General features: G+C 37.4%; 2 protein-coding genes across 7 annotated transcripts in view; both read right to left on the reverse strand.

Moving 5' to 3' along the window:
• The window catches only part of EPB41L5 (erythrocyte membrane protein band 4.1 like 5), a 143,116-nt gene extending 142,353 nt beyond the window's left edge, over nt 1–763 (reverse strand). The window contains exon 1 of the mRNA XM_064586415.1: nt 660–763. The gene's annotated coding sequence lies outside the window, so the exon portion shown is untranslated. The remainder of the gene's footprint in view (nt 1–659) is intronic.
• Nucleotides 764–12,773: 12,010 nt separating this feature from the next.
• PTPN4 (protein tyrosine phosphatase non-receptor type 4) overlaps nt 12,774–21,326 on the reverse strand; it is a 233,895-nt gene continuing 225,342 nt past the window's right edge. For all 6 annotated transcript variants that reach the window (XM_045869013.3, XM_064586413.1, XM_045869010.3 and 3 more), the window contains one exon: nt 12,774–20,656. In XM_045869013.3, coding sequence (XP_045724969.1) covers nt 20,570–20,656 — 87 coding nt within the window. In that variant the 3' untranslated portion in view covers nt 12,774–20,569. The remainder of the gene's footprint in view (nt 20,657–21,326) is intronic.

Genomic DNA, 21,326 nt, shown 5'->3' on the forward strand with positions numbered 1-21,326 from the left:
ATGGGAGTACAGGGATGGGAGGAATTGTTGAGGGTCATCTTTGCATCTGTATCTCAATAAAAAGCAATGGTGATGATTATGATATAGGAGGGAAGGAAGCTATGGATTTATAGATGAAACAAGAAAGGGCCATAGTTTGAAGCTGGGTACATAGGTACATTGAACTATTCTATTTTATGTATAGGTTTAAATTTTTTGCATAATAAAAAGTTCTTTTTAAAAAAATACTGTCTGGGCTATATACTTCTTGGAAAGTCTTCATGTATCCCCCAGGGGACTGATTACCCCAGTTTGAAAACTACAGTCTTTTTTTTTTTAAGATTTTATTTATTTATTTGAGAGAGAGAGAAAGAGAGAGCACGCGCACAAGCAGGGGGAGGGGCAGAAGGAGAGGGAGAAGCAGGCTCCCTGCTCAGGGAGCCAGACATGGGGCTCGATCCCAGGACCCTGGGATCATGACCTGGGCCAAAGGTAGCCGCTTAACCAACTGAGCCACCCAGGCGCCCCTGAAAACTACAGTCTTGAGTGCCATCCCCTCAGTCTATCAGGGCTGTCTCCCTCCAACTATTTATTACCCAGCATCTACACATTTGAAAGCTGTATTGTAATTTATCTGTTTACTGATCAATAGCATTTTCTGTCAAGACTTCTAAACCTACCTCATTGTCCTAGACTGTTGTATAGCTCACCAACTGGAGAAAGTGTCCTCTTGTCCCCTTCTGCTCAATCTTTATCTCTACCTCCTGTCAAGGGTGGGGATGAGGGAGGCTGTGGATGAGGGGAGAGAAATAGGTGAGAAAGATGGTTCTAGGCTGAAGGAAATATGAAGACTTGGGGAAGAAGAATGGAACCTAAGGACTTAAGTCATGGGAAGTTGTTCATGCTTTAATCATGTAAGATTATTCTTAATAACAGTTTGTCCCCTCCCCAAATCTTCCCCTTCAAGACATAAATACCCTCTGCAATATCCCTATTTTGTGGCAATTTGGTCCCCTAATTGGCTCCCACCAGAGACAGAGAAGTTCTTCTCCTTGAACACAACTGAATTAAATAAAAATGCTTTGGGCTGCAGGTAATACACAATACAATTAACTGTACTTAAGCAAATAAGGATTTAATGTTTTTCACATAAATAATCTAGAGGTAAATGGCTGCCTAATACTGGTTCAGGTCCTCAACAATGTTATAAGGATCCTAAACACTTTTGCTTTTTCTCTTCTGCCATCCTTAGCATGTTGAGTCTGGTTTTTATGCTCTGGCCACAGAAGGGCTACAGTATCTCCAACTCTTCTGACTTCCACGAATGAAAGGGAAAGGGGGAAAGACCTTCATGAAGACTTGTATTTTAGTTCAGGGAATGAAGTCCCACCACCCACTGTGTCATCAGTCAGAACTAGATTAGCTGCCCAGACTTGGATACTTACTGACCATAGGGTAAGGGAACACCATGACATCTTTACACCAATCCTAATTCACTCTTGGGGTTTGGGGAAAGGCCTGCTCTCCAATCTGGGCTCTCCATTAACTTCTTGAACAAATCCAAGTTTTATTAGCAGGAAAAGGGGGTGTTTCAAGGAAGAATGACTATGGGTGGGCTATAGAGGGTGCCTACCACAATAACCCACTTTTTGGTGGAATAGTCCTAACCCATGGAAAGATTTTCCTTTATTGAGCCAAGAGGTGTAACAAGAGGAAACTGTTTAGAATGGAGTGGAGAGGCCAGCAGGGGGAGCTCTCACACTGTTCCACTCAGACCCAACAGGAAAAGATATACCTTATGCTGGTTTAGCTTCTACTTTACTATCCCAGTGGGAAGTAGAAAGGTTTTTCTCCTCCCCAGCCAATGAGAGACCGTCACAACTCAACCAACGAAAAGCCCCTATGCTTGGAACTCCCAGTTTACTTCAATGGACGTTTCGTCTTCAACAGCCCTCTCAACTTCCCACCCTCCTGTATAAAAGAGCCATCCTCTCCTTGGTTTACTGGACTTGCCTACGGTTTTGCCATAACTTCCATGTCCTGAATTGCAATTCTCCGCTATTCCCGAATTTTTGCCAGTGAAGTAATTGGCGGTTTTAACAGAACATCCTCACTCTAGATTTTCCTTTCTATCTAAGGTCCTGGTTTGCTCTCTGGAGTCATACAAAAAGAGATAGATCCAATTCTGTGGGTTCTAAAATTCATACAATCGAGAGAGGGCTCTTAAGTGAAATAACACAAATTTAAGGGTTCAATATTAGGTACAGGGGCTTGGAAGGGGCCCACACAAATCTGGACACCTAAAGCTTAAACCTAATTATCTTCATCGTAAATCTGCCTCTGCCCACAAAGAGAAACATAATTCCTCTTTCACATTAGAACTCCTTAAATAATCAAGGACGATTGTCCCAAGCCTGCAAAATCTACTTCTCTTGTGCTGATTTCCAAAAAAGTAAAGAACTCCCTAAATCGTTTTTTTCTGAATCGGTCCACACTGGTGGGGTCACTCATGCCAAGGTATTCTGAGCAGAGGGAAGTCCAATGTAAGACTCACTTCTCTTGGAGACTGAAGGACCCCTGCATTCCAAAAATTCTCTATTGAAAAGAAAATACTTTCGGGGCGCCTGGGTGGCTCAGTCGTTAAGCGTCTGCCTTCGGCTCAGGTCATGATCCCAGGGTCCTAGGATCGAGCCCCGTTTCGGGCTCCCTGCTCCGCGGGAAGCCTGCTTCTCCCTTTCCCACTCCCCCTGCTTGTGTTCCCTCTCTCGCTGCGTCTCTCTCTGTCAAATAAATAAATAAAATCTTTAAAAAAAGAAAATACTCTCAGGGGAGTGGGTATCATAAAGAATTCATTTATCAGACACGATCTAAGAGAGCATTATCTATTCAAAAAATGCATACAAATAAAATAAATCAAAAAACAAACCCAGTCATCAGGAAACACCACTAAGATAGAGAATGTTGTAAGCAGACTGCAAAGAGTCTAAACTTTAGAAGCTAAAACATCTAAAACAATTTTCAAGTCTGTTTGGATAAAGACGATACTACCTCCCTCGCAGGGGAGTAACCAGCGTTACAGAAAACAAGTTATCTGAAAGTGTTTTCAAAAGTGTACAACATGGGGCGCCTGGGTGGCTCAGTTGGTTAAGCGACTGCCTTCGACTCAGGTCATGATCCTGGAGTCCCAGGATCGAGTCCCACATCGGGCTCCCTGCTCGGCAGGGAGCCTGCTTCTCCCTCTGACCCTCCCCCCTCTCATGTGCTCTCTCTCCCTCTCTCATTCTATCTCAAATAAATAAATAAAATCTTAAAAAAAAAAAAAAAAAAAAAAAAGTGTACAACATGATGTATAAGAGAATGTAAATACCACAGATTAAGGAACAAAAGTACCTGGGGATGCAAATAGAAGATGAGGGGCTACAAAATGGAGCCATCACTTATGCCTAATTTCATTTGGTTGGGTAGTTCCCTTTACCCAGCTAAATCTTTCCTGAGCCAGAATCTCATGTTTGAGAGTCCACCTTTTCTCTCTTTGCAAGTGTCCCTGGAGGGAATAAGATCTTAAACAAATTCACACTAAAGTGTTAGCCATACAGGCTAATTGAAGAACACCTTAAAAGAATGAGGAATGGCTGGGGGAGAGGTATGCAGAGAAGGGACACAGAAGGGTGAGTTGAAGACAAGTCACTTCTTTCTCCAAAGTACTCGGGCTTTTCCCTACATCTGGAGACTCAGGGAAAAAGACCTTGTTCCATGTTCCATGAATCCATATTTCAGGTATCACTTTGTCCAGCATTATTTGGAACAGAGTCTACTGATCTGGTGGCCTATGCGTCTTCTTTATAATGATGAGGAGAAAAATTGAGAAAGCCTTGGATGGCTCCAGGCAAGTTCATAGTATTGGGTAATAGAAAGGCGGAAATAAAAACATTTTGCCATTAGATTTGCCTAATGGTGAAACTATGATGACACTGAGAGAGTCAAGGGAAGAAAAAGGAAGGAGCCAAGGCTCAGTATTTCTAAAAGTTAATGTGCATTTGTCACTGGAAGACCTTATTCAAAGGTTTATGTCTAGGGTAGAGCCCAAGAGTCTGCATTACCCACAAGCTTGCAGTTTGTTGATAGTGCTCATTAGTGGGTACATTTTGAGTAAGGAGGTCTTTCACTGACTGCCCCACACCTGTGACTACTGACCCAACATCAGGGCCTGTAAAGGCATTAGAAGACATACAGTAGAAAGATCAATGCCAGTAACTCACTTGAATAAGGATTCATTTTTTTCTCATCAGTTTTCTCATCTATAAAATGAGGTAATTAGAACAGATGATGGGTTGGATTGTGTCCTACAAAAGATAGGTTGTAGCTCTAATCCCTAATACCTATGAATGTGACCTGAATTGGTCTTTGCATATGAAATCAAGTTAAGATGAGGTCACTTGAGCAGACCCTAAACGAATATGACTGGTGTCCTTGTAAGAAAGAGAAATTTGCCCCCCATGTTTATAGCAACATTATTTACAATAGCCAAGACATGAAAACAATCTAAGCATTCATCAGTGGATGAATGAATAAAGAAGGATGCTATAGGGGCGCCTGGGTGGCTCAGTCGGTTAAGCATCCAACTCTTGGTTTTGGCTCAGGTCATGATCTCATGGTGGTGGGATGGAGCTCTATGTCAGGCTCTGCGCTCAGTGGGGAGTCAGCTTGAAGATTCTTTCCCTCTGCTCCTCCCCCAACTCCCTCAAGTGCGCATGTGCACTCTTTCTCTCTCAAATAAATAAATCTTAAAAAAGAAAAGGTATGGTTTATATATATAATGCAATATCATTCAGCCATAAAAACACGAGCAACTTCTACCATTTGCAACAAGATGGATGGAGCTTGAAGGGATTATGCTATGTGAAATAAGTCAGACAGAGAAAGACAAATACTGTATTATCTCACTTATTTAGCCATTAATCCACTGATGGACACTTGGGCTGCTTCTACCTTTGGCTATTGTGAATAATGCTGCTATGAACACAAATATATATATATAATGTATCTCAGTGTGTATATCTTTTAGTTTTATCCTGCTTCAAGTTCGTTGAACTTTTTGGACATGTGTATTCATGTCTTTCCTCAGATTTGCAAAATGTTCAGCTGTTATGGTAATGCCCCCCACCATATGCAGGGGATATATTCCAAGACTAATTGATGCCTGAAACCACAGGTAGTACCAAACCTTATACATACTACATCTTTTCCTATACATGCATACTTATGACAAAGTTTAATTTATAAATTAGGCACAGTATGAGATTAATTGTAACTAATAAAATAAAACAATTATAACAATACACTGTAATAAAACTTACATAAATGGGTCTCTCTTGAAATATCTTATTGTACTGTACTCACCCTTCTTCTTGTAATGATGAGATTGAATGAGGTGAATAATGTAGGCATCGTGATGTAGTGTTAGGCTACTATGGACCCTCTGATGATACATCAGAAGGAGGATCATCTGTTTCCAGACCACAATTGACCACAGGTAACTAAAACTATGGAAAGTGAAACCATGGATAAGGGGGTTCTACTATATTTCAAATACATTCTCTGCCAATTTTTTCTCTCTTCTCCATCTGAATTCCTTTAATGTTTATGTTGGTATGTTTTATGGTATACCACAGACACCTCAGTTTTGGGTGGTTTTTTTTTTAAGTTTTATTTATTTATTTGGGACAGAGAGCATGAGTGGGGGAGAGGGGCAGGGAAAGAGGGAGAAACAGACTCTTTGCTGAGCAGGGAGCCTGATGTGGGGCTCGATCCCAGGACCCTGGGTTCATGACCTGAACTGAAGGCAGATGCTTAACCAACTGAGCCACTCAGACACCCCTCCCCTCATTTTTTTTTTTCTTTCTCCTCCTGACACTAAATAATTTAAATCATCTTACCTTCAAGTCACTGATCCTTCCTTCTGGCTACCTATACCTGTTATTGAACCCCTCTAGTGGGTTTTCATTTCAGTTATTTTACTTTGCAATTCCAGAATTTTTGTTTTTTAAAAAATATTTAAGTAATCTCTACACCCAATGAGGGGCTCAAACTCAGGACTCCCAAGATCAAGAGTCACATGCTCTACCAACTGAGCTAGTCTGATGCTCCTGTTTGGTTCCTTTCAATTCTCATTTTGTTCAAACATTGTTTTCCTGGTTTCCTTCAGTTCCTGTCCGTGGTTTCTTTTAGCTTGTTGAACATATCGAAGACAGTTGATTTCACATCTTTGACTAATAAATCTATGTGGGCTTCCGTGAGGATGATTTCTGTCAAATTCTTATTTTCCCCCTGTGAATGGGCCATATTTTCCTATTTCTTTGTGATTTTGTAATTTAATTTTTGTTGAGAAGTGGACATTTTGAGTATTATGTTGTGAGAACTCTGAAAACCTAACTTCCCCACTCCTCAGGAATTACTGAGTCTTGCTTATTGAGATCCGGAGTTGTTCGTTACTTTTCCAAAACATTTTTGCTAAGTGTGTATTTCTTTCTGTATATGGGTCAGTTACATTCCCATTCTTTTAATACATGGCAGCCAGTGACTGACAAATATTGCCTTAAGTATCTGGCTCTCAAGAGCAGGAGGGGAACCAAGTACTCTTTTTAATCCCTTAGAAACAGCTTTAGCCCACTGGGGTTGGAACAATCGATACCAGCCTCTGTCCCGGCCCCTTGCTGATCAAACGCAGCAATCCTCAATCAGAACCCACAATCTCAATATTTGGAACACAAGGTCCTTATTGCCCACTCTGGCTCCAGCAAGCTACACCAGAACCACAGCAGCCATCCCTGCCTGCTGCAGGGATGGGGGATGGTAGTTGCTACCATGTGAAAGGCTGAAACTCACCAAAACTTACCAGTCTTGTCATCAGCAATCTTGTGGATGCTGCAAATATTTCAACTAGATCCAGAATTCCGAAAATAGTTACTCCAGAGAGTCTCTGCAAGCTAATTAGTTGTGTAAGTGGAAGGACAGATTCTTGGAACTTCCTAGTCCACCATCTTCTAAAACATTACTCCCATTCGGTTCTTTTAAAGAAATATTTTCCTTATCTCTGTTGTCCTCTACATCCGTGGCATATTAATCCTACTTACTACGTGTTTCATTTTCTTCTCATCTCATCTTTGCCATTTCTGCGTCTGTTTCTCTTAAATGATTTTTCTCCACTGGGTCATATTTCCTTGCTTCTTCCTATCTATAGTTTTTCTTTGGCTGCTGGCCATGGTAACTTTTACTTTCTTGGATGGTATTTATTATTTTTTTTTAGAGAGGGAGGGGGAGCATAGGAGCAAAAGGAAAGGGAGGGAGAGGGAGAGAGAATCTTAAGCAGCTCCACACTCAGCGCAGAGCTGGATGTAGGGCTCCATCTCATAACCCTGAGATCATAACCCTGAGATCATGACCTGAACCAAAATCAAGAGTCAGGTGCTTAATTGAATAAGCCACCCCTTGAATGGTATTTTTAAAATAGACTTTATCTGGGGGGTGCCCAGGTCTCAGTCAGTTAAGCTTCTGACGCTTGGGTTTTGGCTGGGGTGGAGATCTAGGAGTTGTGATATCAAGCCCAAGAGGGGCTCCATGCTCAGCACTGAGGAATCTACTTGAGATTCTTTCCCCCTCCCTAACCCTCCTCCTCTACTCCTCCCCCCACTCTCAGGCCTCTAAAATAAATAAAATCTAAAATAAAAAATAAATAAATGGACTTAGTATCTGTTAGGCAGTTAAGTAACTTGTGAATTAGTTTAATCATTCTGAAGCTTGTTTCAAAAATCTTCTAAATGAGTCTAGAGTAGCTTTTACCCTACAGCTTGGTTAGCCTCATTTCTAAAGTTTGGCCTTTCTTGGGTTTTGGCTGACTACCTTGTCTTTTCAAAGAGGTTTCCCCACTCTAGCTGAAAGAAACTTGAATTATTCTCATCCTCGTGGCCAGCCCAGAAAATATTCATCCTACAACTTGGTAATTATCTTTCCTTAGAAGTTTGTCTGGCCTCACGGGGTTTCACCATATTTGAAGATTATTCAGTCTAGGACACAAAGTGACTCCTATGTAAATTTATTGGTTTACTACTCTCTGAAACTTTGCTCCATACCTTCTAACAGCCCCAGCTTCCCAAAACTTTGACACCTCTCTCCTAGGTAGCAAGATTACCAGTCTTGTTTGGGCACCATATTCCTGCATCAGTTTATAAATTGCCTTGACAAAGGAAACCTAGCTTATCATATGGCTCACCTCACTTATTTATCTTTTCTCAGGAATTATAGTCTTCTTCAACTTTTGTCCAATATTGCAAAAGTTGTTTCCTATATTTTGTCCTGTTTTCCAGTTGTTTACACCAGGAGGATGACTCTGGACCCTATTACTCCCTCATGGCCCAAATAGCTTTTTGTTTTTTTAAATAGACCAAGTTGCAAAACACAAAGGACCTGAGTAAGCAATTCACTAGAAAAGAAATATGCATGGCCAATAAACATATAAAAAGATATTCCATCTTGCAAATCATATTGAATATATCTTATTACATGAGAACATTATTAAAAGAGTCACAATATCCACTAAGGTGGAAACACAGATGCATTATTGATGAGATTATAAAGTGATATTCATTTTTGGAAGCCAATTTTGACAGTATCAACAAAAACTTAAGATATACTTAATGTACCCACCAATTCCACTCTTAGATATTTACTCAGAAATGAAAGCATGTGTTCACAAGTAGATTTGTAAAGGAATGTTCATAGCATTTTCTCTTAAAGATTTTATTTACTTATTTGACAGAGAGAGTGTGACCAGGGTGGGAGGAGGGAGAAGAAGACTCCCCGCTGAGCAGGGAACCCAACATAGGGCTGGATCTCAGGACCCTGGGATCATGACCTGAGCAGAAGGCAGATGCTTAACCAACTGAGCCACCCAGGTGCCCTGTTCATAGCATTTTTGTTGATAAAATCCCACAAACTGAGAATGTCTCCAAGTCCAGCTACCCATTAAAAGGAGGCTGATAAGCAAACTGTGTTATATTAATAAAATGGACTACTACTTACTAATAAAAACAAGAAATGGATGAATCTCAGAAATTTTGAGTAAAATGAATATATATATAGATTAATGTATAAAAAATTCTAGGACAGGTAAACCTAATCTGTAAGAATTTGGAATACTCACCGCTTCTGATTATGTTGTAGGTTTTATTGTGTCCATTCCCACAAAAGATATTTTGAAGTCGTAATGGCCAGTACCTCAGAATGTAACTTTATTTGGGAATAGGGTCATTGCAGATGTAACTAGTTAAAAAAATGAGGTGCTACTGGAGGAGCATGGGCCTCTAATCCAATCCAATCCATGCGCTGGCTTCCTTATAGAACGATGGCCATGTTAAGATGGAAGATTGGAGGGCGCCTGGGTGGCTCAGTTGGTTAAGCGACTGCCTTCGGCTCAGGTCATGATCCCGGAGTCCCGGGATCGAGTCCCGCATCGGGCTCCCTGCTCAGCGGGGAGCCTGCTTCTCCCTCTGACCCTTCCCCCATCTCATGTGCTCTCTGTCTCTCTCATTCTCTCTGTCTCAAATAAATAAATAAAATTAAAAAAAAAAAAAAAAGATGGAAGATTGGAGTGGTGTATTTAAAAGCTAAGGAAGGTCGGGGCGCCTGGGTGGCTCAGTCGTTAAGCGTCTGCCTTCGGCTCAGGTCATGATCCCAGGGTCCTGGGATCAAGCCCCGCATCGGGCTCCCTGCTTAGCAGGAAGCCTGCTTCTCCTTCTCCCACTCCCCCTGCTTGTGTTCCTGCTTTCACTCTCTCTCTCTCTGTCAAATAAATAAAATCTTTAAAAAAAAAAAAAAAAGCTAAGGAAGGTCAAAGGCTACCTGAAGCTAGGACAGGCACGTGGCATAGATCCTTCCCTAGCACCTTCAGGGGATGCATGGCCTTGCCAACACCTTGAGTTTGGATTCTGGACTCTAGAACTGTGAGACAATCAATTTCTGTTATTTTAAGGCACCCAGTTTGTGGTACTTTGTTATGGTAGCCCCAGAAAACTAATAAAGGGAGTGAAGGTGATGGGGGAAAGGGAAACTCTCTCCGGTGATGGAAATGGTTCTCTGTCAAATCTCTGTGTAGGCTTTTTCCTTAAGATTTTAAGTAATCTTTATACATAACGTGGCACTTGAACCTACAACCCGGAGATCACGAGCCACATTCTCTACTAACTGAGCCAGCCAGGCGCATCACCCCCTCCCCCCTTTTTTTAATTGAAGTATAGTTGATATACAACATATTAGTTTCAGGTATACAAAATAATGATTTGACATTTGTATACATTGTGAAATGATCATCACCTCAGTAAGTCTACTTACCATCTGAGACCATAGTTAAAAATATTTTTTTCTTGTGATAAGAACTTTTAAGATTTACTTTCTCATCAACTTTCAAATTTGCAATACAGTATTACTGACTATAGTACCATGCTGCACATCCCCTTCACTTACTCATTTTATAACTAAGTTTGTACCTGTTGATCCCCATAGGGGTTTGAGTTACATAAATATACACATTTGTTAAAACTTACTGAATGGTAGGGGTGCCTGGGTGGCTCAGATGGTGAAGCATCTGCCTTCGGCTCAGGTCATGATCTCGGGGTCCTGGGATGGAGCCCTGCCCTGGGCTCCCTGCTCAGCAGAGTCTGCTTCTCCCTCTCCCTCTTCCCTCTCACTTGTGCTGCTGCTCTCTCTTGCTCTCTCTCTCAAATAAAATCTTAAAAAAAAGAAAGTACTGACTGGTAGACTTAATATTTATCTTACTGATAAAAATTTTATGTCAAAAGGAGATAATTATTGACTATTAGTGATATGCAAGCTGAAGTGCTCAGGGGTGAAGTATACAGATGTAGGCAACATCATTTTATGAAATGCATAAAAGACTTATTGATGGATGGAGAGGCTTAGGTAGATGGACAAGTAATAAAGCAAATATAGCAGGATGGTAATTACAGAACCTGGGGGATGGGTATATAGATGTTAACTGTTCAATTCTTTCAACTTTCTCTATGTTTGAACATTTTTATAACACAATGTTGGGGGAAAATTTATATATAGTTGACCCATTTGTATAAGCATAATTTAAAAGGGAATATGTAAAAGGTTAACTATCATTTTTAATAGCAAAAACTTAAAAACTGTCAAAATATTAGGGAGAAGTTTTTACATAATTATGGTAGAAACCATATTTGATGGGATCAAAACTAATGACCAGTTGGCTAAATAAAAAACCATTTAAAGGAGAAATAAAAAAATACATGCATTTTGTTTTAGCCTTAGGCAGATAAATATCTATTTGTGATTTTTTTTATGTAGGGCCAAAGTCTTTTACTTTGGGTTTGAGCCTAATTATAGTCCCTTAGTCTCTGTTGCAAAAAAACAGACCCCGAGAGTATCATCTATTTTTTTGTTAGTTTTTCAAATATATCATTTTTTAAAAAAGATTTTATTTATTTGACAGAGAGACAGAGAGAGGGAACACAAGCAGGGGGAGTGGGAGAGGGAGAAGCAGACTTCCCGCCGAGCAGAAAGCGGGGCTCCATCCCAGGACCCTTGGATCATGATCTGAGCCGAAGGCAGCCGCTTTATGACTGAGCCACCCAGGTGCCCCTCAAATACATCATTTTTTGTTAGTCTCTCATAGTTTTCTTGCTCATACCTATTTTTAATAAAGTTTTAATGACACCATAAGGCTTTTGCAAAAACCCAAGCCTCTTGCTTTTCACACACATTTCACTGACTTATGTAATAAACATAAATTTGCATGTATAGGTTAGCAAATAAACACAACTAATTTTAGTAAGCTTACAACCTAATTGGAACCGAAAGAGTTCTGGCATGATTAAGAGCAGTCGATGGTGGCAAGAAAACAAGACTGAAAAGTAAAGGGACGCCTGGGTGGCTCAGTTGCTTAAGCACCTGCCTTCGGCTCAGGTCAGGGTTCTGGGATGGAGTCCTGCATGGGCTCCTTGCTCAGTGGGGAGCTTGCATCTCCCTCTGCCTGCTGCTCCCCCTGCTTTTGCTCTGACAAATAAATAAAATCTTAAAAAATAAAAAAGACTGGAAAGCTGGGTGCAGTCTGAGTGGGTTACTTGGATGGTGGTTAAGAGAGCTTTCAGTCACAGATGGAATGCTAATAGGGATTAGAGAAAAGCTTTTGCAGGTATACCCCAAACTCAGAAGTCACTAAGGAGAAGATTGATACGTTTGTTAATAAAAGTATTAAAAAATGTCATCACGTCCCTCCAACCCCCCAAAAGAATAAAGTCAAACACCATAAGAAAAAAGGTTTGCAACATATAAATATATAGGATTGTCAAGTGACTTAATTTTTTAAATTTCCAACATCTCATATGATTAAAACATTAAACAACCTGATATAAAAATAAGCAAAGGATATCAATATGTAATTTAGAAAGGTCCCTTACTTTGACAAGATCTTATGTTAGGAATACCAGAAGAGGGGCTAGTGCTGGGAGAAGAGAGGAGTCAAACAGTGGTCACAGTGAAGGAGGAGTATTTCCTCATTCTGTAATCCTCTAAATCCCTTTTAGTTCCTTACTTAATAACCCTACCCCACCTCCCCACACACAGCCACTAGTGAACCAGGAATTCTAGAAATAAACTTTGCACTTAGCATCTCCCAGTTCCTTTTGATCACCCATTAATGAATATAACCAGTGTTAGACAAGCCCAACAACAAAAAATAATCTTCAAAACTCCTATACTTTAAATTACTAAAGCATATCTTTATTTTGCAATTGAACAATTAAAAGTCACAGCTAGTTTTTTCACGTTTGTACCTTGAACAACTAACTATTGTTCAATCAAAATGAAATATGGCCAACAAAATATGTGTAAAAGCATTTCACGTTAACATAATCGCTCTTAGGACTCAAGCAGTTTTAATGCAAATCGGCATTTTTATCCTGTCTGCTGTTAGTATTCACAGATTTTTTTACATGAATAAACGGCAGGAATTCTAATTTTTCACTGAAATTAAGACAAATACACAAGGCCTTTCAAGCATACAGTAAGCTGCAGTGACAGATGCAGGGTATGATTTCAAATTATCCAGTGTTGACCAAATTCAAGCTTACACATTTTAAATGAATCCTAAGCTTCTCTGCCTCTTATTTATGGAAACAAACCATACGCAAAGAGTTGTTTTTGTGAAATGAGGGAAGATAGTTAAAAAAATTAAGGGGCTAATTCCATTTTGCTACTAGTTCAGTACGATCAAACGTGAAATGACAGCAGAAATGCAAAATCATATTTTAATTATGAAATAAACTAGACTTTTAACTAAGTGACTTTTCGCCCTTCATATTTACATATAGCACCTGTTACAAGAAAAAAAAATCCCAAATTAATACACCCTCTACATAGAAATAATTATTTGTAAAACTACTTAAAAATATCACTGATGAGTATATAGTAAATTATCTGTCCTAAAATTAAGCCTACACTGTAGAAAATAAAGACTAGCTTTTCTCATCTGAAAAGATTACAATATGGATTTGTAACTGCAATGTCCTGATGCTGTGAGAAGACTGGGTGGACAGTTTTTAATTTTTTTAAGCACAAATATTCTAATGATAGAAAATGAAAACAGCTTAATGTAAACTGTTTTTAGTGTCTTAAATCCTGCCCCTTGACATGTATATAAAGTGTCAGGACTTTGCCCTCTTCAACTTACTTGTGGTGCAGTATTGACTTAACCCCTACCTACAACTTAAAACCAAACAAATGGATTTCCAAGTGTTCATGTAATGTATAAAAAATGCAAAGCAGAAATGATTACTGTAAACCAAACCTGGTTGAAGCTAGCTGAGAGAACTCAAGAGTCCAGCAAGACAGTCAACTGGGTAGTCTTTACTGTACTAAATAAATTACAGAAAAGTGGCAAAGCTAAAATCACACAAGTTACCTTTTAAATATCAAAAGACCAAGAGATCATTGTAAAGCATTTTACTTGGGTCCAATCCAATGAGCTCTACATACTAATCCATTAAAGTTTTTTCCATATTTACAAAACTCCTAGATTTTATTTTTAAATGTATAAATTAAGTCAGTAGTAAGCATGAAATAAAGTGCTACTATTTAAAATTCAAGAAATCATTTCAGCATTGAAATCTGACCTACTCTACAGGATACAAGAAAGACTGGATGATCTTGTGAACTCACCAAAGGGTTGGAAAAGATGGGTGACAGAGAGTTCCAGAATTGGATTGAAATTTTCTTGCCAGGGAAGGCAAAAAACTGCAACACAACTCAGGAGCAAAACCCAAAAAGCTTCTTTTAAATAAAAGGTAAAATGGGCTCAATTGTGACTACAGTGGATTTGGGGAAATCAAACGTCAGCACCTATTTGGGTTTAAGATTGTAAACTGGGCTGATCCTCCTTGATGACTTTATGGTGATAATTTCATTTAGTAAGGTGGCATTTCAGTTAAAGTTATCACAAGTAGTATTTGCTAAATTTTGGAAACTCTCAGGGTGAAGGGGGCCCAATAGTAATCTCTTAAAAACAGTTAAAAAAATAGCTAGTGAAGAAAGATATCACCTTATAGTTGTTCAGGGTATTTACTTCACAGAGACTACTATAAAATGAAATTAATTGATTTTTAAAAGTTAGAGGGATGGAAGCAGGAGTCAAAATAATGAAGGCCCCATTGAGTCAAGTTTAACAAGTGATAGTTAATAAATACTACCCTTTAAAGAGACCGTTGAACAAATGAATCATGCCTAAAAGATGGTTAAAAATGTAGGGTTTTTGTTGTTGTTCAGCTGAATTAATAACCCTTAAGCATCTAAGACACCACTGTTACAAGTCAGAACTGGGCTCAGTGGTCTTATCTGTCCAAGATACAGATAATAAAAAGGCAAAACTATTTGCCAGGGGCCTCTGCACATATTTACTGTAGTAAATCTGAGGCACAGACTTCTGGCTTCACCAAAGTCACACTCACAACGATGTCCTCATTTGTGGCTGCCACAGTTGACAATGCCTGAGAACGTTCCCTCATGGTAAACACATGCAGCAGAATGTTTACCCTCACACACAAACACCCTTCCACACTCCAGAAGTCTACAATTATTTTACACTTAAAAATAGTAAGCACAAATTTTCTTGAAATTTTCTATACTATAGCTAAAACAAAACAAAAAGAATGTACATTATATTTGAAATATGCTTCAGTAATGATTGCTCGTTTATAATGAAAATTACATTTTTCTTCTAAAACTGATTTTACATAATGAAGTAGAATACACTCTTCCTTTTTTCAATCCTTTGCTGACTTTTTTAAAACAAAGAGTATCCTTAGAATCAAGTCATAATTCTAATAACATTTCAAAGATACATTCATTTTTCTTACAGCATGAAAGACATACAAATATCATTTTTCTTTTTACACAATGAAGTAAAAGAAGTTAACAGTTTCAATCTCTTGTCCATAGAAAAATACTTTCTCTATAATTTACACAACAATAAGTAGGAAAATTCTACAGTGCTTAACTGAAACTTTTATGAGCACAAGGCTTTTAAACACTTTCATTCTTTCATTGGAAATTTTAAAAGGTTTCAGGAAGTTAAACATTAGGACTTTCAACTAAAATTGTAGTCTTTAACTTGCAATATTGCTAATACTTCTCACTTTGTAAATTAAAAAAAAATTGGTTTTCTCCTTTATGCACGGAACCACATCTAGTCAATGTTGATGGACTGCACCCCAATAGATACTACCTATGGCCGCCCATTTAGCTTGGATTGCTAAAATAAAAATAACAATGACTATAAAACTTTAGAAATCAACAGTAAACTGCAGTAGAAAAACATACAAATAAGTAGCGGCAAAATCTAGAAATGGAAACAGAAATAACTATTTGGTGTCTACCCAGGACAACTTCACCAAGATTATGAAATTAAAGTGTCTAATTTCTTACTGATATAGGACTTGTTTTTGATAACACTGAAAGGCTTACTGTACTAATTGCTACTAAGAATAAATGAAGTCAGAAAAAAAGAATAAATGAAGTTGGTATAGAACAAAAAATGATGTTAACAGTTGTAGACATTGTAAAGTAAGCTGAACCCCAAAAATACATTTTAGGGATTAATTTCACGGGCTCTTTATAAAATTGCTGAACTTACTTATCTATTAGCCGTTAGCTCTCAAAAATGTTTTATTATTATGTAAATTCCTTAGTAGCTATACAATTCACTAAGAATTTCATAAAACAGTTGCTGTAACTTATGTTGTGATCACACTGAGACACCAATAAATCTTTGCTAACTGATCAGTAATTCTGATATTTGAGAAAATTTAGTGGGTTTTAATAACATAGCTGTTTTACTTGGAGGAAACAACATACACGCAAAAATGACTGCAGACATTGTGGTTGGACAGTTAAAGCAACTGTGGGAAGCAATGATAATACTGTTACTTTGTTGATGTGGCATAAAAGCCAGCTGTGACGTAATTCATCTTTTTCATGTCATATTATTAAGAGATGTTTATCCCAACAAATATTTACCATAATGTATTTACTCTAAGTGACTTATATGTAAATTCACCTAAACTACAAAATAAAAGAGATGTAAACATATCCCACCTTACTGTGGTATAAATAATTTTAATGAATTCAAAACTACTTTGGCAACCTTACTATCAGAGTATCTTAAATATTCAAAACACAGGTATTAAATAGAACATTGTTAAAAATTCTCGTTTCTTTCTTCCTTTTAAGATTATAAAATAAGTAATGCTTTAATTCTACTACATGTTCACATTATGAACATAAATTATTTGATTATAAGTGGACATATATTCTAAATCCTAGTTCTATGTTTTAAGTGCTTTTAAAAATTAGTCTTCTAATTTACATTTCAGAATGTTTTCATACTGCATGTGTATCAGCCTAAATACTTTACAAAAGCTTATGTTCTATCAGGGAAGCATGACTAGCAAACTGAGTCAGGGTCCTAATTAGGATCACCTTTTAAAGCCTACTTATTTTCTAAATTAAGTGACATCTTCTAAGGTCATCATAGTTATTAAATAAAACACTGCCTGAGTATAATTCTTGAGCTGAAACAGACTAAAATTCACAAGAATTTATGATATTCATATATGATGCCTAAAATAATAGGAGAAGGTGAGATTAGATAAAACCACTCAGGTTCCTTTCAGCTCTCAAGTTAAGAGTATTTCTAGTGGAGACCGAAGACTTTTGCTCAAATACCTGATTAGACCTGATCAGATCTGCCAACACATTATAAACAACTCTATACTTAAAATAATCCTTTACCCCTGTTAGCATCAGCCTTTATGAAACACACAAATATATAAACACACAAAGTGTGTGTCTTAATGGCTTACCATACCTCTTTAAGTTTGAAGTCAGTTTCTATATATAAATTTTCTCCTTACTCTTAATCATAACGATCAACCCCTTCCCCCACTCCTACTTGTGCTAGCAGGCCACACAAAGGACGTTATTTCTTACACGGTTTACTCGGCCTCTATTTTGAATGGATGCATTGTTTAACAAATACTACCAATTCTTCTTGTGAATGTTAAAGTCTATTCCAAAATATTCTTCATGCTATGTACACAGTGCTGACACAAATTGGATGCTCAATAAAACATTTAAAATGAACATGGTAAAACCATTTTAAATCAAAGAGGAAAGGTTTTCACAAACATTTCTTAGCATTTACAAAGCCCCCTGATTCACCAATACCTATTTCCACTTGTGAGAATAACAGTCAGCACTGACTTCTAGAGTGTGTGTGTGGGGGGGGGGGGGGCGGTAAGCGAACAGGGGAGTTATGGGAGGAGGGGGAGAGTAGTTCAGATACAAGAAATTTGACATTTTATTACACAATATTACACTGATATGAATGGAATCTAGAACTACTTGGCATATTAAAGCTAGGATTATTCCTAGAACCCTATTTAGATTGATAAACAGGTTAAAAAATTCTTAGGTGTAATGGATAAAGTCTTATCTGTTGGGTGAACAGAGAAGCATAATTAGCATATCCATTTTAAGAAGCTGTGAAGGATAATTTATTTTAAATTTAAGATCCTAATAAATATGTCTTTAAAAAGGATCTATTCTGTACATAAAAATACTGACAGAGGGTAGCTACCAGATGAAAAATCCATATATGAGAAACTTAAAGGTAATTCTAAACTTCTAATATTTATCAGTTAAAGACTGGAATTAATGATTACAAAAGGCAACAGTGCTCATTGCCAACAAATTATTAGAGTTTATCTCAGAAGTGTAAACAAAACTGTAAGTTAAAGAACATAGCAATCATGACATTTATCTGTTTATATCTATACAACAACTGTATCTTTTTATCTTTTTAATTTTTGGTTGTCATATTCTATCCATACAGTTAGAACAGATTTTAATTTAGGTAAAAACTATCAAAACAGTTATTAATTATGTAGACCCCCAACATGATTTTAGTTGTTCACTTTTCAACTTACCATGATGTCACAGAGCAGCCTAAATTGTATTTATCTGTTGGTAGAGAATGGAATGTTCAAATAAGACTATAGTTATTTACTAATTTATACTTTCTTGGCTGTGAAACCCAGGGATAGGAGAATTTCTCTCTGACATAAAGGTTATGTTACTTTTCTCTTAAAAAATTAAAATATTTGATTATAATAATTTATTTGATATCTTGGCTATTAATGTTTAGGACTTAACTTCCTAAAATTTATTATTATGGATTCTGAGTATTTGAAATAACATCATTTCTATTACACTGAAGATTCTTAAATGTGCATCCTCCCCCCTCATACTAAATGGCATTCCGAAACTATTCAACTCTAAGTTTTATCAAGACTATACAGAAGTATTCGGAAACCACTAGGAAATGAATCTGTTTTAACCATAATCCATATAATTGTGTAACATAACATTTCAATAGGTGAGCAAGTTTCCACTTATATTAAAACTGGGCAATTTTAAAGTTCTCTCTCTCTACAGACTTAAAAAAAATCCTGAAGAGGAAAATACATACATCCTTAAAGGGAATCAGATCCTCCATCAGGCTGGACAATCAAAACTCTCCATATTAACATGCTTATAACTTAGTAAGTATATATAAACTAGAGTAATTTAATTGTATGCAAAAAAACCCCAGCAAAACCCTCATTTCAGTTGAGGGATTACATTTAGAAATAAGTCAATAACATTTCATTCCCTGTTTGAAGTATCCCAACAAACAGACCAGTGTGAACAAAGCTTGAAATGAACTGAAATGAATGCTTTAGAGTAATAATTTAGACAGTGATAGAAATAAATCACAATGAACTGCTCTATCTTTAGCGAAAATATGAATATGTTTAACTTTAATGTGCATATTAGGTGCCATTTCTAAAGTTAGGGATAAAATAAATAGAAAATTTGAATAATAAAGCATCTTTTGACTTGAGCTGCTAAACTGTAACCCTTGTCCTGCAGGAAAGGCATGAGCAGATTTTCGACAATTCCATAGCAGCAGCATGCTCACTCAGTAGAACACAAATTACCTTTGCTTCTTGTGGCAAAATACAGGAAAACTGAGTAAGAAATAGAATTTCCATACCCTTTTTTGACTGCGTAACTCTTCATACAAGAAGCTATGTTTTAAAATGTGAACTGATTCAAAATGCATAAAAATGTAAATGTACAATATACATACATACCTCCTAGTGGGGTCAAATGAGTGCCTTTTCATTAGACATACAAAGACGTCTCAAGGCACTTAAGGGGTTAAGACACAATGCATGCATTCCTTTACATCAAGTATGTGAAATCACATGATTTGGAATAAGCCAACCTTATGATAAATATAAGTTACATTATTAAATTCAAGAAAATTTGTAGATTCATATTTATACTTTCTATAAGATGCTGGTAAATGGACAATGTGCAGCATTTCCTGGGAAAAGCAAATTCCATCTTTCTTCTCATGAACAGCAGGTCTCTACAGGGGGAGTACAGGGAAAGATGTGCTGCATCCATAGGCAGTGTACTGGCTAATATTGAGAATGATATTGCTAAAATTTAAAAAATAAAAATCTGGTAACCAGTATAGTAATAAGTACATGAATCACTGGGAAACACCAGAGCTGACTCCTGATGTTTACTTCTTTTTGCTTTCAAGATACAGGTGTATAACAGAGATGATGATAATTCTGAGCCTTGTTTGTGGCAATTCTACCAGAAGGGGACTGCATGGCACCACCACAAATTTCATAAATTACCCTGAACATACTCAGTTATTCACTATTTGTTCGGAGCAAAGCATGAAATAGTCTTCAAACACGTGAATTACAGATTTTGAGAGAGTGACATTTTCTTAAACATAAAGTGCAACAGTGCTGAAGTTTTCAGTTTTTGTTAGTTCTTCATTTGTTTTGTCTAAATGCCATTTCCTGCAAGCAGAATTATGGCACAGTGAATATAAGAGAAAGCAGTTTTCTGACCCATGTCCCAGACTTTTGCTTTCTTATTTATTTGATGATGTAGTTAAGGGTTTAACAAATCCTTCTTCATAAACTTTCAAAATAGCTTCACATACAAATCTGTATTGACTCTGAAAAACAGAAAGAATAGAATTGATCAGAAAAACTAGAACAAAAAAAGAAAAACATCTCACTTGGCTTGCTTATTAAAGAAAGGCAAAGTAAAACTGCACAGAGATACCATTTTTCACCAACAGAATGGCAAAAAATAAAGTCTGACAACATATTTTGTTGGCAACACACTCATACATTGCTAGTAGGGATGTAAAATACTACAATTTGGCAGCATCTAATAAATTTACGTTAATTTACCTTTCACCCAGCAATCCTACTTCTAGGAATCTATCCAAAGATAAACTAGAAAAAGAAATTGAAAATATACATTCATAAATAAGGCTATTTGCTGCTAGATTATTTATAATAACGAAGGGTAGGGACAATCCAAATGGCTACCAGGAAGGGGCTGGGTGAATAACGAGTGGCACATTCTCACAGGGGAATATGTGGTGGAAGGTTGGGAGGGGAAGAAATGAAAGTCTACAGATCACTATAAAATAATTCCAGAATATCTGGGGGGTTTTTTTTGTTGAAGATTTTATTTATTTTATTTGAGAGAAAGAGAGAACATGAGTTGGGGGAGGCAGAGGGAGAAGCAGGTTCCCCACTTAGCAGGGAGCCTGATGCCGGGTTTGATCTCAGAACCCTGAGATCATGACCTGAGCCAAAGACAGATGCTTAACT

This window comes from Mirounga angustirostris, unplaced genomic scaffold (genome assembly GCF_029215605.1).
Source record: "Mirounga angustirostris isolate CCGP_5_RB_7025 unplaced genomic scaffold, mMirAng1.0.hap1 SCAF_3, whole genome shotgun sequence".
In the NCBI taxonomy this organism is placed as follows: domain Eukaryota; kingdom Metazoa; phylum Chordata; class Mammalia; order Carnivora; family Phocidae; genus Mirounga; species Mirounga angustirostris.